The sequence below is a fragment of the Dunckerocampus dactyliophorus genome, chromosome 16 (assembly GCF_027744805.1).
Source record: "Dunckerocampus dactyliophorus isolate RoL2022-P2 chromosome 16, RoL_Ddac_1.1, whole genome shotgun sequence".
Classification (NCBI taxonomy): domain Eukaryota; kingdom Metazoa; phylum Chordata; class Actinopteri; order Syngnathiformes; family Syngnathidae; genus Dunckerocampus; species Dunckerocampus dactyliophorus.
The window spans coordinates 2,987,095-3,004,758 of record NC_072834.1 but is presented as its reverse complement, the minus strand read 5'-3'; the positions used below and the strand labels follow the sequence as shown (position 1 = coordinate 3,004,758).

The 17,664-nt window shown below is 42.1% G+C and overlaps 1 protein-coding gene across 1 annotated transcript; it reads left to right on the top strand.

Annotated features, from left to right (window-relative positions):
- Nucleotides 1-166: 166 nt before the first annotated feature.
- wnt11 (wingless-type MMTV integration site family, member 11) lies at nt 167-17,408 on the top strand. Its single transcript, XM_054756109.1, has 6 exons — nt 167-424; nt 2,285-2,428; nt 5,980-6,224; nt 10,420-10,697; nt 10,778-11,070; nt 16,291-17,408. Exons 2-6 carry the CDS (start codon nt 2,346-2,348, stop codon nt 16,463-16,465), a joined length of 1,074 nt encoding a protein of 357 aa, XP_054612084.1. The 5' UTR covers nt 167-424; nt 2,285-2,345; the 3' UTR covers nt 16,466-17,408.
- Nucleotides 17,409-17,664: the final 256 nt, after the last annotated feature.

Here is a 17,664-nt window from a genome sequence, read left to right as displayed (position 1 = left end):
GTCGCTCCTTTGTGATGCTAATGCGGGTGTGCCATCAAAGTGGGCCGGGAGAACTTTTGTTTTTTTAAGAGTACTTTCGGGCAGAGTCAGCACGAGCACACTCACTCTCCTCCTCACCTCAATGTACCTCCCTCTCCCCCCCCCCCCCCTCTCTCTCTCGTACACTCTCATGCACCCTCTCACACTCATCACGCACTCATAACACGCCGCACGCTTTGGAGACACACATTCATCCCTACATTCAAAAATACATGACTACACGTATTCCTCCATACAGTACCTGTCCGCAGCTTTCATTCCCTTCCGTGTTGGATTTACGGACCCATCTTGCTGAAAGGAAAACACAACTTTCATTACTTGGATATTGTCGTATTTCTTTCAAATTGTTGTTTTATTCCACCTGGAGAGGACAGCCGCGACAAAGGTGAGTTTGTTTTAAGAACAAGAAACTATATAAAAAATTACTTTAAAGACGCTCGTGGATATCAGTGTCTACAATATTGTCAATTAAGAATGGAATTAAGTTACACGCAATAGAAACCATATTTATTGGGAATGCTTATTTACGAGCCTTTTATTGACATAAACGCATCGTTCAACTTCAAATGGAAGTGAATCACGTCATTGCGGAATACAACTTAACACTTTTTAATAGTCTACCTTTCGACCGATGCAACTGCTTGTGAAACATGTGGTCACATTTCCATGAGATTCGTTTACAATTGTTATCTTAACACACACTGCCCTGATTCGGAATCCATCGCCTATTTCAAATCGATAACAGTGTGTGTGTGCTGTTTGATATCTTTGTGACAATGTTGTGATACGTTGATAGTCGCGTTAACTGAAGTCATTTCTAACGATGTGCTTGAAAGGATTTTACAGCATTGCCTTTACATGTTAGCCTCCTCGCTTACGGGGACTGATCTTATCTTATCTTATCTTATCTTATCTTATCTTATCTTGCGTGCTGCAGATTATTCCTGATATGACGCGTGTTGTTTTTAATGCTTAATGGAGAAAAACCAACATGAGACGCAGACTGTAAAGACAAAGCAAACACGCTGCTTGCTGACTAACTTAATACACTGCATACAAAACAAGAAAAAAACATTCATTCATTCAATATTTATTTGTATTATGCAGTAAATATTTGACGACTTAGCTCCTAACAACACTTTAAATGTGCTCAGGTGTCCAATATAGCGTCGGTGTCATTAGTAGTAGTAATTTTACACTATTCACCTTTTTTTGCTCAAACTATTGGATGTAATAAAAGGGAATAATTGTATTAGTATCGTTCATTATGATTGACATTTTTTTATGTTTTAAAAAAATATTTGTTTTCTTGATATTGTTACATTGTCTGATTATTGTGAAATTGTTCGCATCAAATATTTTTTGGTTTGTCTAAAATCTCTGATTCTGATTTGAGTCATGATCAACAACAAACTAAAGGCAAAAATCACAAAATCATGAAGTGGGCTTGAAAAAGGGGCGGCGGGGCTCAGGTGGCAGAGGTCAAAGTGCTTTGAGTGATCCACCTTAAAGGTAGAAAAGCGCTATACAAGTGAAAGGTATCGGCATCGGCGATACTGGCTCTGTACGTACTTGGTATTGGATCGATACCAAGATGTAAAAGTGTGGTATCGCCCACCTCTACCCATGAAGTGACATATGCTGTAGGAAACATTTTGGAGTGGTTGTCATGTGACAGTCATGTGGCTATCCCGGGATATGGCTTCCCCAAAATGGCAGTGCGTCAGGTAAGCTAGCTCATTTCCAATTTGCCATAAAAGTTCATTTTAAAGCCTTTGAACAATTCTAATGCTTTCGTGCAATCCAACCGTTCTTACTGCATCTCTTCAATTCATTCATAGCATTTTTTGTTGGCTTTAAAATTCTTATGGAAAGCCTGACGTGACGCGTTTGTCACAACAGCAAAAACACCAACAAGGCACTCAATTCAATGCTTTTCGGTGAATAAATGTTCTTTGCTTCAATTCAAAGTGCATTTGTGCTACACATACAGGTAAAGGTGTCAAGGTATTTTCAGGTATTTAGCGTGAGATGTACCATCACACATCTTTGACATGAAGAGTAGTGTTTTAGAAAAAAAACTCCAGGGAAACCTGGAATTCCACATTTTACAGCCCCCAAATTCCCATTGAAATGAATGGAATTTTCCCACATTACACTTTCCGTACACCATTTCACTTCCTCTTCAAACGGCCGTGTCTGGTTGAATATGACTGCGACTGATGAACGGCTCTTCTTCCAACAGGGTTGATTTGACGAGGTGACGCTCCAAACATCTCTTTGTATTTCTGAGTCCCCGTCCAACCATGAGGAGGTGCTGTCACGTCCTGCCTCTCGCTGTGCTCGCCGCTCTGCTGCTGTCTCAGGTCTGCTCTGGCATCAAATGGCTGTAAGTATCCTCAGGAGTGTCGCTGTCTCTTTTTTCTCTGGCCCGTTTCCTGCTTTTTACAGTCCGTCAGCTCAGACGAGGCCTTGAAATGACACAATGTTGCGCGGCACGTTTATAAGATGGAGTGTTTTTTGTTCCGTCCTCAAGTGTCCCATGAAAGGGATGGTAGATTACCCGGCAGGTTCTCCTGCTATGAGAGGAAACCTCTTTAATAACTTGGATGCTCAGCCAGCAGGGTTCCAGGATATCAGATCATAACAATAACAGTAATACTTTTAGAAAAGCAAAAACTGGGTTGGCGGAGGAGGTGTTTTGGCTTGCGTTGTGTATTCTTGTAAGGTTACATGTGTGAGAACAAAGCACTAAATGCACATCTGGATTGTTGACATGGAGCCCTGGCTTTATAGTAAAGTTACGACTTTGAAAGATGTGTTCAGTATCAATTAAGGGGTCATTTGTACTGTAAAAACTGTAAAAACCTGCAAAATGGTGTCATTTTGTTTCTTCTAATGCAGGGGTGTCCAAAGTGCAACAGTGCGGCAGTTCTTCCATTGGGCCGTGGCACAAAAAATCTAATTTAACAAGAAAAAAAAACAACAACAGAAAAATTGGCAGTAATTTTACAAGAATAAAGGTAAAATATTGAGAGAAAAAAGTGGTAATCTAACAAGAAAATGTAGTCATTTTACAAACATAATGGAAAAATAGCATCGTTAGAGTAGCATGAAGTTGAAATGTTAAAAAAAGCATTAAAAAATCGTAACATAAAAAATAAAAAACAAATAAAGTTGGAATTTTTGGAAAATTAGATTCCGGAAAAAGTTACAATGTTAAAAAAGTCCAAATATGATGAGGAAAAAGTCATATTCTAACAAGAAAAAATGCCAAAATTTTATGAGAATAAACTCAGAATATTATGAACATAATGTCATTTTAGTAGTACAGATCTGAAATATTAAAGGAAAATAATATTTTTGAAGTTGTAATATGTATAACAAACAAAAAACAATAAAGTTGTAATTTTTGGAAGACAAATCTAATATTATGGGAACTAAAGTGAAAAATATCATGAGAATCAAGTCATAATATTACAAAAAGAGGGCAGAAATACCCACACAAATACACGCACCCATGCATACCATGTGCGCAGCACAGCCGACTGTTTTGCCTCCATTACACTTCACAAACTTTAAAAAGCAACGGAAAGACACCGAAATAATCCAGTCGAAATCAAGACGTGAAAAAAGTCAAAACGCTACCTCTCCTCCGCACACAAAACAGAGAACAGGGGACACATTGTAAACATGACCATGTAGATGAGGATGTTTACTTTGAAAAGAACACACGTATAGACCAGGTCTCATCTACACTATGAAGCTTGCGTATGCACAAAAAGTGCCGAAAATGAGTCTGTGCGCACCAGTCCGCCAATGTTTTACCTGGCATACGCACTTTTTAGAGACAGGGCAAAAAGGCATCACACATTTTAAGTCTGAATATTTTTGTGCGTATTCAGATTTTGGGTTTCTGGCGTACAGAGTCTTTTAATCGGAATTCCATGCACATTTTTATAGATTAGACCCCTGTACTTTTTGAAAGGCATCTTTACATCATTGTGTAGAAAACAGAATTAAATAAAAAGGTTATTGATTTAGAACAGGGGTGTCCAAAATACGGCCGGGGGCCATTTGCGGCCCACGGCTGTGATTGTATCGGCCCGCAGCACAGTCTAAAAATGTAATTTAACAAGTCAAAATATTAAGAGAAGACTTGTAATCTAGCAAGGAAAAAAAGCCATCATTTCACAAGTAATAGTAGAAGGAAAAATGTCATTTTAGTAGGATGAAGTTGAAATATTAAAGACTTTTTTTTAAAAACAAGAATAAACTCGTATTATTATGGAAAAAACGTCATTTTTAGTAGCATTTCACATATACTACAAAGGGGAAATGCAGTTTTTTGTTGCGCTACATATACTGTAGCTTCTTAGCATATCTCTATGTGTTGCTTTACTAAATATCAAAGTGGCCCTTGTATCCTCTCATTTTTCAGTATGTGGCCCTCGCTGGGAAAAGTTTGGACACCCCTGATTTCGAATATTCCGAGGTCTCTTAATTTACGCAGTGTTTCCCATACATTTGTTTATTTGTGGCGGCACAAATGGATTTCCGGTGTCAGTATGCATCGTAACTCTGCTCCGTATCCCCACGCGGTACGCATTAAAAGCAAAAGACGAGAAGAGTTTCTTGCGCAATCTTTCTTTCTTTCTTGGCAATCAAATACAAGCGGTCACGAAAGGCGAAGTATTCGCCGCGAGGGCGGAGATCCACACATGCAGGGCACCTCCACAAGCCCAGGGAGTGTGCATTACCACCGCCGTGAAAGGCGAGGCGTGGAAGCGTACAGAACAGCTCCACAGGCTTCCTTGCAGCCCAGGCTTTGACGAGCTGGAGTCATGACTGGCGACAGTGCACACTCTTCCGTCGTTTGGTAACGCTTTGCTCGCCTTCCCGCTGAAATATATAAACCAGGGGTCCCCAGGGTTTTTTCATGGGCCTGTGGGACATTGTAGAACTAAAATGGGAAACAAAATAGAGCAAAAAGGCGTAGTGTAACGAGAAAAAGCTGAAGTATGGATACTAATAACTAACAACAACACCAACGCTTTTTTAACGCTTTCTTTTTAGCCTTTGAAAAAATTGCCATGCACATTTGTATGGCCAAATATGCAAATGAAGACGATCCCAATCAAATGCACATCCATGCGTTTTATTTACTTCTTTAAATGCTGCATGTCTGAGCACACACTGTATTTTCTTAGTATATAATGTATTCAACCATTCAAATGTTTACAATTGAGGTGAATCCAGTTCAGTTTTCCAGTCAAAACAGACCGCACACAACCACAAATGAACAATTTCTGAGGTTCCGAATGAAAGAATGCAAGTGTGATGCATTTTCGTCTTGATGATGCACAGCGTTGCATTCCATGGCACATGTGGCAATAAACACCCGTGAGCGCGGTGGCGTCACAGCTTATCATTGGGCACAGGGCGGCAGCCCCCTGTTGCCCTTATAATGCAAAACAGGCCCCGTCGTTTGCACTGCTGCCTGTTTCTCACGAGGAGAGATCAGAGGTAGCCGTCATTGGCTGTGCCTTCTTTGCTAATACATTCAAGGACAAGGGTGTAACGGACATCATCATTACGCTTCGGCGTGTACCTCGGGATTAAGATCACGGTTTGGTTCATTTTGGGTACAGCAAGACCAGAAAAGTTAGAGTATTTTTGTATTTAAGAGTGTTTTTTGAGGGGCATATCTCACAACCACTTCTGCGCTGTAACAAAAAGGGACGCAGCCAAGAATATGTCACGTATATTTTATGTATCTGCTGCTCATTTTCTTTTGGGATTTTCACCAAGATAAAATGGTTCTTTCCTGTGATGGATGACCAGCTTACTGTAACTCCCTGCCCGAATTCCCATAGCGGACACAAAAACAGCAACCGTCACTACGACAATTAATACCGACTGTTGTTGTCCGCTCCGCAGAGCCCTCTCACACGCACCCAAGACCTTACACATCAACCAGACCCAACACTGTAAGCTGCTGCCCGGCCTGGTGTCCTCCCAAGCTCAGCTGTGCCGCAGCAACATGGAGCTCATGCAAACCATCATCCAAGCAGCCCGCGACGTCAAGAAAACATGTCAAAAGACCTTTGCTGATATGCGCTGGAACTGCTCCTCCATAGACATACCCGTCGATGCCTCAAAGTATCGTCCAGACCTCGACCGAGGTAAGGTGTATTCAAATATGATGTATACGGACCGGCTGTGTTCCATAAGTCACCGTGTGTTATTCATTTACTCCACCAAGAATGTGGGCTAGAGGTATTTTGTATAGTCCGTTAGCAGATGATGCAAAATAAAACCAGTCTTCTGCTCACCCAAGAAGCTCAGGTTCATTTTATTTTAATTTTTTTTTTAATAGGACCAGAGCACATCAGAAGTAATTCAATGGTACCTTTCGTATAGAGCAGGTCTCTACATTGTCCAAATTGGCGCTCGCTCGTAAACACGATAACACACCTGGTCTGCCAGAGAATAAGAGGACGGATGAGGAGGGCTCGCTGGTCCCAACTTAGCAACTCTGTCGCTACATTGAACGAGTAATCAGACTCCTCTAGATACTCTTTTTCCAAAAAGCGCCAAGCACAAATCTAGTGAAGAGGCTTTTGGTGACTGACATGAAAGCACGTGCAGTCCCTCGCCACTTTGAGGTTCAAGTTTAGCGGTTTCATGGTTTTACAAAAATAGACTAATGGATAAATCATGCTGTTTTGTGGTTGAATGCGGCCTGTTATTAGTCAAAAAAATATGCATATCGAAGCAAATTAAATTAAGCATTTTCAAGCAAAAAAATGGCTAAATGAACTCAAATCCAAATTTAAGGCATTCAGAAGGCGCATTCAAAAACGCCGTGAATGATATGTAGTATTCTATACGGTAATGTGAGACACACACACACCCCACACTCAATCGCCAGAACAACAGGCTTTTATTGCATGTTTGAATGCTCTCACAACAGGCACAATAATCCCTAATAAAAACACAAGCTGCTGTTGTGGCTGTAACCCACGGCAACGTAAAACTCAACTCTGAACGTCACTTCCTGTCTGTCCGCCACTCCACTATAGCAATTATTTGTGTCTTAAATTGCTTATTTACTGTTATTATGTCTACTATATCGGGTAATAAGAGCTTAAAGATGACAATGGGGTGTTAGTTCATGTCTAGAGGGCTCTAATACTGTTAAAAAACGTATTTAGAAGGTCATCAACAGGTTTTCTATGCTCTAGCTATGAAAATATTCAATTTATAAATAAGGAATCCTACGTCGTGGAAATTCACTTCACCACATCATGGTCATCTGGAACCAATTAACCGTGATAGTGGAATGATTACTGTATTGCTCTTCTCAACGAGCAGTGGGTGGTTCATTTGTAGTTCTATTTATCTGCATACTGTAATCGTTGTTGCCCTGCGATTGGCTGGCGACCAGTCCAGGGTGTACCTCGCCTGTCGCCCGAAGTCAGCTGGGATAGGCTCCAGCATGCCCCTGCGACCCTAAAGAGGAGAAGCGGTATAGAAAATGGATGCATGGATGTAATCGTTGTGCTTTTCATGATTTTTACTCACTTTTTGCAAATGTGTCATGGCCGAGTACGCACATTTGATGATTACGCTATTACGTCATTTCATTCGGTGTATTGCCGCACAAATAAACACATTTTTTGCAAACTTTTGTTCATAGGTCAACCTTGGTGGAGGTCAGCGCTCTTCTGTTTGCTATCCTAGTTGATGTTTTTTGTTACAATAAGAGGTGCATGTTTGTTATCTCAAATGAAAGCTAAACTTCAAACAGTGATTATACAATGCGCTCGAGTCCCTTCTCTCAGAAGCACTTGAAACATCTGGAGGTTGCTTTGCATTACTGCATGCTGAAAATGTTATGACAGACCACCCTAATTTGACATGTTTTTACTGAATAAGACACCCAGAATGTACATAAATAAAGGATGTGGGATTTATCATTTGAACTATGAACTCTAAACCATTGACTATCAAGCGTATGCAAACCTCCCTCCTTGTTTGCTTCCCAGACAGCCGCCTTGACGTGTTCTGCAGTCAAGTAAAAACACTAAGAAAACAACGAAACATGGTAAAAAAATACCCATAAAATAGAAAATATTAACTTTTCTGCAGAACTCTGTTGTAGAAAGCTTGCTTCTCTGACCCTGTCCGTCACACGGGCTCAAGCTGCTCTGTTCACAGACCCCCACCCACTCGGCTTTCTATCTAATCCTCGTCTTCCTGGAGCTGCTGTGTGTAGTCCCTATGATTGCCGTAATGACACATATATCACTGCAAAATGCAGAATCTTTCACTTCAGAATGCATTTGAATAATTTCAATGGTTGAAGAGACGGTAATTTAAAGATAGCACTGTAAATCCTAATGACGGCTACAGCTTTCATGTTAAAGGTTTGAAAAAATAATAAGAATTCGGACACATCCAGCGGGCTGGATTAAAAAGCTCAGCAGGCTCATGTTTGCTCATGCCTGGTCTAAGTGTACTTTTAATCCAACCTTTCCCAAGCTTTTGGTCGTGCATGCTTCTCTATGTTCTTCCAATCCCTCCCCCTTTAGTCCTTCCATGCATCCTCAGCAATTACGTCAGTGCTCACATGTGCTGGGAGGGACGATGTTTGATAGATATATTTTGGAACGGCAAAAGTGAAATATAGTCGCTATGAAGACAGACAGAGAGGTGGACTATGTCTGTTTTGATTTGCTATGCTTTTGTCTTTTGAAGTGTTATCCTGTCATGGAAATCAGTTCCAAGTAACATAACAGCACACACCTGCTCGCCAGTCTGCTTGCCGATGCAGAAGTCCCGTATGTCAGCTTTATATGAATGTGGATCTAAAAATAGATTTGCTCAGGTTTGTATAGTATTTGTTAGCGATATACCGTACTAGTTTCACAATGTGAGTTTTCATGGTGTAGAGCTGCAGGGCATCATGTCGACAAGTGCCATTTCATTTTTTTTGGTTTAGTTTTTATTTTTGTAGAGTAAAGCGTATCATATTATATCGGCCTTCATCTAAAACAGGGGTGTCCAAACTTTTTCCATCGAGGGCCACATCCTGAATATTAAAGGATGTGGGGGGGCTAGTTTGTGTATTTCTATGTACAGTCGTCCCTCGTTTATTTTGCTCATTGGTTCCAGGCCCGACCGCGAGAGGTGAATTTCCGCGCGAAGTAGGATTCAATATTGCTAAATGGAATGTTTTCATAGTTAGAGCATAAAAAACACTGTTTATGACCTTCTAAAAACATTTTTTAACATTATTAGAGCCCTGTAGACATTAAATAATAACCCTATAGTCACCTTTATACTTGTATTACTTAATATAGTAAACATGACAAGCAATAGTAAGTAATAGTAACTCACCGTTAGCATTGGAAAGTTACTTGTTGTAGTATCTCGAACATACGTAATGTGGGTCGACCGCATGGCATTAAAAAAAAGATCAACGTCAGCCATCCATCCTCACTACGACGTTTGTCACTTGATTGATAAACAGGACAGCCAGTCAAACATGAATCTGCCATTCATAGACGTACACTCCGACAATACTGCCAGCTTTGTTGACGTCTCATTGTGCACCGCTTGTGCGCAGGCGACGGGATGCCTGAATTGACACGAGAGAGGACTGCTGCGTGAAAATTACAAAACTTAAGAGGTTCGATAGCTGACTTGAGGCAGGTCATCTCTCATCAATGTAACATACTGACGTCTAGCAGTGACCTATTAGTATCGACAGTTCAGCTTCTTCTTTTTACATTTTGGCTTTTTGCCTAATTTTTCACGTTTTTGCTGTTTTTTTGTTTCATTTTATTCCTACAATGTGCCGCGGGCCAATGAAAAACAAGCTGCAGGCCACACTTTGGACAACCATGAGGTAAAAGCTCCGATATTGGCACTCGGATACAAGCAGTTGATTCCAGACACCTCACAAGAAGAGTACAAGTGGGAGTGATGTTGGTGTTGTATTTTTAAAGTTGGGGTGAACAATAATTATTGGGTTGATAAATATCGGGCCGATATGAGGGAATTATGACATCTGACTATGTTTGTGTAGTATCACTTGATCGAGCTTTTTCTCACATTCCACACTACAAAATAAGTAATAAACGTATGTACTGTATGCTGATATCGTATTGATATTGGTATCTGACGATATTCAAGAAGAAAAAGTTGTATCGGAAAAAAATAGAGGTCATTTAAGCGCACACTAAAACGTTTTAGACCACATGTAAAAGATGTAGAAGGCCATGTTATCCTTATGACCCGCCGACTTCTACCTGTAAGTTAGCTATTAGCATGTAGCATTCTCTAAATGTTGGTTCTGGGCTCCTTCACCAGGAACAAGGGAAAGTGCGTTCGTGTATGCCTTGTCTGCTGCCACCATCAGCCACACCATCGCCAGAGCGTGCACGTCTGGAGATTTGCGACTGTGCTCGTGCGGTCCCATTCCGGCTGAGATCCCCGAGCCCGGCTATCGCTGGGGGGGCTGCGCTGACAACCTGCACTATGGTTTAATGATGGGCTCCAAGTTTGCAGATGCTCCCATGAAGATGAAACGTGCAGGCTCTCATGCCAACAAACTGATGCACCTTCACAATAGCGAAGTGGGGAGACAAGTAAGCTAGAAACACACAAACATGGAATTAACAACATAGAACTGTGGCCCCTATCTAAGTGCCATATTCTTTGTTGCCAGGTGCTGAGAGCGGCATTGGTGATGAAGTGTAAATGTCATGGCGTATCCGGTTCCTGCTCCATAAGGACCTGCTGGAGAGGCCTTCAGGACCTGAGAGAGATCGCTGTGGACCTGAAGACTAAGTATCTGTCGGCGACCAAGGTGGTGCACCGACCAATGGGGACACGCAAACAGTTGGTGCCCAAAGACATTGACATCCGGCCTGTGAGAGAGAACGAGCTTGTCTACCTGCAGAGCTCCCCCGACTTCTGCACCAAGAATGAAAAACAGGGTTCTGTTGGCACACAGGACAGGTGAGACGCCCTTTCGGATGACTTTGATTTCTCTGTTGCTTGAAGATGCACGACAGCCTGTATTCAAGAAGCAGTGTAGAGTCTGAGTGTTGATGGACACCAAAATGATGACTCAGTGCCGTACGTTTTTTTTCTCTGCCTTGATGGTACCAACAACTTTCAGCATTGTTTTGTTTTGCTAGCGGTAGTTTCCTTCTCGCTGGGTCGTCCCTGCTAGCTGTCGGAGAAGGCGTGTCTCTCCCTAATCCACACTGCTTGCCTGTTGTAATTCCAGTAACGGTTTACGATCAGATATTAACTTGTTACCTTGCTGCGACTTTTGCATCTCACAGCAACTATGGTGCTTTCAAGGACTGCCGAAGAAAGCGCGAAGCATTTGACGAAAAAACATTATCAGTGAAGCATAAAGACGTAAACATGTAAAAAGCATGTACACATTTTTTAATAGCTGTACATGTATGCTTTACATTTGACCTGTATTGACACATATTTATAAATTGTTCCTGACTTAGGGTGAAGGAGAAAAAACAAACTTTTGAGGGGACATTAATGCTGAATCACGAACGTGCGATTCTATACATTTACATAACTGACGCAATGTCATCTCACCGCACAGCCTGCTGTAAAAACACAAGCCTTTACGAATCTTAACCATTCAGTAGCAAACTGAACTGAAATCAGCCAGGCTTGAATACTCCATGCCTCTTTAAGCCAGACGGTTGGTTTACTGTTGCGTGATGTACTGTGAGCTCAATTCCATCACTTGTTAAACACTTGTGGCTTATCATGGCTGCTTGACAATGGCAGACCCACACAGCGGCAAATAGGAAATGACCAATCCTGATTGTCGGCTTGTCCACAATGTTGACTTGAGGAAAGTGATGTCCTGCCTGGTGGCACAGTTTAGTTAGCGGGCTGGGTGATAACAACCAGAATACTCTGCTTGTCTGAGCATGTGTCACTGAAGAAGGCTACTGTGACTGGGGTCCTTGTCCCTTTATCTGAAACAATGACTAATGCACTTATTCTTGGGCCCGGGAGAACTCTAGCTGATATCGTCTCAAGGGGCGCACACTGATTTGGAAGCATTTAAAAGTTTTACGCAAGATAAAGGTTAGCCTACACTATTTTGCTCACTGTAGTAAGTGTGTGGTGAGAACTTCGCAGGCAGCAAAGAGTCATTTTGTCTGAGGGTTTTACTCATGCTGAGATCTGGCTAAGCAGTATCAGAGTAAAAATATGCAGTGTTATCTTGCAGACTTATTGAATTCTCCACTTTTCTTTCAACGCACTGCGGGGAAGGACATGCCTTATCTCCAGACTCTATTCATTCGTCATGGACTGCACGACACCAGAGGCACATTTTGACAATAACAAGTGAGGTTGCGGGAGTTTCTTCACAAATATAAAAAGATTATGTTTCATCTTGTTTGACCACAAATTGCATGCGAATGCTGAAAGATGCTGTCCTTCAGCCAAAGTGCAGAAGAAAGAAATAAAAACACTGTACACCAGGGGGGTCCAAACCTTTGTACAGAACATAGAGAACAAACAATGGATGCGGATTGGGTGGGGGTGGTTGAGTGCTAGTGGTCATTGTAGGTCAACATATGCTAAGCTATCTGAACACCACATCCACATCTTAGCTTTCTGTTATAGTGTACTTTTTTCCAGACTTATTTGGAGTCATTGTGATTATTTCTGCTGTGCAAGGTGGTCGCTGTCATTCATTGCTCGTGAGAGGAGCGATCGCATGATTATGCACATGAACGTTGTCGAGGGTGAGCGAGCGTGCTGTGGGTTTGACTTTAGAATCACCATTTTGAGTCTTTGTGTTTTGTTTCTAGTATGAACTGTGTCATCGTGTTATCAATAATAACTGTCTAAGAACGGTTGCATTACTGCGTTACATTGTGCGTGTGCACGGAATGGTGGCGTACCCTAGACTACCTCTTCCTATTGTGCCAAAGGAGGGGAAATTGGCTGTTCCTGGGCGCTGATCAGTGCGACTTTAGGTGTGAAGTGTGCCAAGGCACAATACGACTGTCCCAAGTCTGACCTTCGAGTATTTTTTCCCTGGAAAAAAGTCTTTAACAGTGGCGTCGTCTTATATACAGTACCTGTCAATACCTTGCAAAAATATGTTGCAAACACAGTTGGACTCACGCCGTGTATTAATAACACGACAAAAAGCACGCCATATTGTACACTAACCAGGAAACCAAGGCAAATTTTTTGCTTACATTTTCAATGTACCCGGAAAAGCACGCTAACTGAGGTTTGACTGTATGAGAAAAAAATATATTTTTTTGCAACCTTTGACATGCAGTACAGTAGGTTACAATAACTCATGGACTGCCAGCCATGTTCAGAGCAGAGAGCTCCATACTGCCAGAGTTTTTGGCCATTTTTGCTGAACTTACAAGACCCACAGAATATTGAGTTTTAGGACTGCATAAACATTGAAACTATCTAAAGAAACTTTAGACTCTCTTCTTTCATTAGAAAAAAACAAGTTTGTTTCTAGCCTTTTTGGGTCTTTAATATTATAATATCTGAATATTTCAACTAGCAAGGCTCACCCCAGTCAACATTCTCCCAATATTTTATTGTCTTTTACTCTCAGAAGTAATTCCGCTTTGTCATGAATCTAGACAAGCCGGCCAAGCGAAAGGCGACTGACTTATGTGCATGCGTTCTTTCTTCATCTGTAAGTTGGTGTGTCACGTGGTTCCATCTGTGTGTGCCATACGTAGGTGTGCCTTGTGTATTACATCGTTTCCACGCACTGATCATCCATCAGTGATCATTTCTATCTGGATGCAACTATTTACTAATCCGGCACAGCGTGGATGCAAATTTTTTTCAACCCGTCAAAAAAAAAAGGAGACGGGGACTGCTTGCGTGTGGACAGAGCCTGAGACTGCATGATGTTTTTGAACATTTGAAATGTCATGCATCATATGAATGTCATATCAGGCATCATTCAACCACTTCACAGATAAACAGCAGACATGCTTCATGTCAAGGACACTCACTGGCTGCAATTTCTGCAGCCTGATATCTTAGCAACCCCATGAGCGTTCAACGTGATTGCTTTCGACAAATGGTTGTGTGCCGTGAGAGGGCACACACGATACGATGCGTCAATAATGCTCATGTGGTTGTCTTAATCATTTCCTGTGAAACTCTGAAAATGTCCCACAGAAGTTCTCATTAGCTTTGCCATGTATCAGCGCTGATTTGTCACTCACTCTCGGCCACTTGAGGACAGGCTTTATCAGTCTTTACACTTGAATTGACCTTCTGTCTACATTGTTAGGTCTGACATTCACAAGACCTGAAAGCTATCGATACTCCTTATATAGTCAGTGTTTTATGTAGAGGAAGTAAGATGGACGCAAATTAGGTATGGTGATTAGACTTGAAGACTTCCACTTGACACCTATAGCGCAACACGTTTGGCTAGTGCGAACGTACTAATCCGTGCCCAAGCACGGCCCACTTTTGGACCTTTGGCACGATTGGAAGAGGTGGGCCACGGTGCGATTCCATGCACACACACATGCACGCACACAACGTAGTCATAGAATGACTGTAATGCCATCGCTCCTTGAAGATTCTTCATGATACCCGACACGATTCATTATAGAAATTAAATAGAACATTCTAAATAATCCAAAAGTCAGACTGAAAGCACGCTAGCTAACCCATGGCTAGGTTGGTGTCCATAACAAAGGTGTGTCATTTAATGAATGCGATCGCTCCTCTTGCAAGTAATTAATGAGAGACGCCACCTTGCACAAAATAAATAATCTGGTGTGAGTACGCCCTTGTCTCGCTCCCTCTCCGAGCCCCGGCTGGCCAGCTTTTGCGCTATGACCCATTTACTTGTTCCATCACCTGTATTCTGCTACTTTCTGGATTATTTCCAGTCTTATTTTGAGTCCTTCTGATTATTTCTACTGTGAAGGTGGCCGCTGTTTTTAACTGCTTGAGAGAGGAGCGACTGCACGTCTTTATTACGCACACATGCTGTGGGTTTGACTTTGGGATTATTTTCAGTTCTTGTGTCACAAGATCTCGCAAGATTAAAACGTGACGAGATTTCTCGTTCAAAAAAAAACTTGTGGGCATTAGGCCTCCTGGGACAACAATCACACAATAAATGAAAATGAACTGGATAATTTTGCCGGCCTCGATATATTGCCATGTGCATTTGTGTCTGTTTTCCCTGTCTCCCACCCTCAAGGTAGGTAGAACGTTCAATCTGCGCATTGGATTCGGCACCTTGGCACGTGTTTTGCTTTTCTTTCTTGTATTTTCCCTGAATTTGATCTTTGTAATGAAAAATGCTCAACAGCCCCTCGGCAACACTTGTGCAACATCGGCTTAGCACATCATGTAGCCGGTAAAGTCAGGCTTTCAAAATAACACAGTTGCACCACAGTGGGGTCTTTACACCAGCACACATATTTCTTGTGTCAGGGTGCAGGTGGAAACCAGAACTTAAAACCATTTAAAATACAGATGTTAACAGGCACTGTACGATTGGCCCAATGTGAGTACACCCTGGCAACGCAGAGCTTGAGGTCTTGCCCTGATGCTTCACTTTCATCTCAGAAGGGGCGTGGCAGTAGCTCAGTCCATTAGGACTGGTACTTCGGATCCGAGTCTGCTTACGGACAACTGTACAGAACTATAACTACGTCCAAACTACACAGAAACTATACAACGAATGTGGGGTTGTTTCTATTTCCCAGCTCCCACAAATATAATAAAGCTGTCTTTCACTCTTAATGACTGTCGTTCTTCCTCCTCCTTCACTCCTGCAGTCGCCATTTACTTTGCTACATCTCCCCACGCTGGTCGTTAACACTCTGCCGTCATAAAACGGAGGCTTAATGTGGAAAGGGCAAACGTAAGAGAGGGGGCAGGCTTACGTATTCAGTGTGATTTATGGTGGGGCTATTCACTGCCCATTGAGGGCAGCCTCCAAAGCATGAGCTCAAGACAACGACAAAAGAAAATGAGAGAACGATGAGGGCGCGTCGGTCGGCCGAGAATATTTAAAGGGCCATTGTGAGCGCTTTGCAGGCTGAGAGTCAGAAACGTTTCAAATGGAGCCATTATCTTTTGTGGGAAGTCAAACTGGAAACAGCTTGTCTTTCAAAGAAAGGCGCTCACTCAATCTCCTAACTTTATTTATGCTAATTGCAGGCAGTGTAACAAAACCTCGCTGGGCAGCGACAGCTGTGACCTGATGTGCTGTGGCCGTGGCTACAACCCGTACAGCGAGAAGCTGGTGGAGCGCTGCCATTGCAAGTACCACTGGTGCTGCTACGTCACCTGCAGGAAGTGTGAGAGGATCGTGGAGAGATATGTCTGCAAATGAGTCGACCTCACCAAGCCGCAGAGGAACCAAAGCACTACAATACCGAGAAGGCAAACTAGTCTTCAGCTTTAGCATGTGTATTTCACCATGACACGGTCTAGTCTTTTGTCATCATCACTTTAGTAGCCAATCTCCAAACTGCCTGTCTGGTTTCCGCTGGACTTGGAGAGTGACGACAGTTTATGTGAAGACCGCCGTCCTCCTGGGTAGTTGCTTTCTCTTGTTAATGACCATAAATTCCCCCAACGGGGATGAGGGAAGTCTATTTTATTGTAGCTCTAATAAAAAGTAATAATATTGGATTTTTATGCTGGAGGAGAAGGATGGTCTCCCTTCTGGACAGAGACTTATGTTTGGCTTCATTCCTCACAAATGGAAGGGATTTGTTGGACTCGTGGGACTTTTTTTTAGGTACATTTGACACTTTTCCCTTCTGCATGAAAGGACTGGAGAGGAAAAGGAAACATAAAGGGAACTTAAAGTACTTTTTCAAACACTTTGGACTCACATGTATGACATGACTTTATCCCTGTGGACCGAAAGGAGAGTATAAAGGACTTGCAGATTTATCATCCTTGCAGCCAGTTCAAATTGTATTCTATTTTTAGAGCATATGAACTAATGGATTTTGTAAACCACTTTTGTGTGGATGTACATACCCTTATTTTGTATACTGGAATAAAGATAAGTATTTATAAAATGATTCAATGGTTATCACATTGTCTTTACGTTAGCATTTATTTATTTGTATTTTACTTGCTCCTTAAGCACATGAGTTTATTTTGCGTGTATGTGTGGTCTAAATAAACAGAAAGACAAAGAAAAACAGTCAGTGGATATTCTCATCACTCACGTAACTCCTAATGGGGAAGGACAGTTTGCTGCATTAAGTATGCTTGGAAATCCCACAAAATACATCTGCACCGAAAACTGTGAATTCAACTTAAAGGGGACCTATTATACTCATTTTCGGTCCTTTGTATTGAGTTCTGGACTCCTATAGGGCAGCTACACACGATAACCCGCACAGAAAGCGTTCTAGACCTTCCACTCTGCACCTCTTCCTGCAGTGTTTCCTGCGTCCCGCCCAAACGGTCTGTGTAATTTACTCCACCCCCGGCCCTCCTCCAAGCACGCCTCCCGCCGTGCCCACTCCACTGTGATTGGTCACACTCCCAAGCGCTCCCGAGGACTTCAGG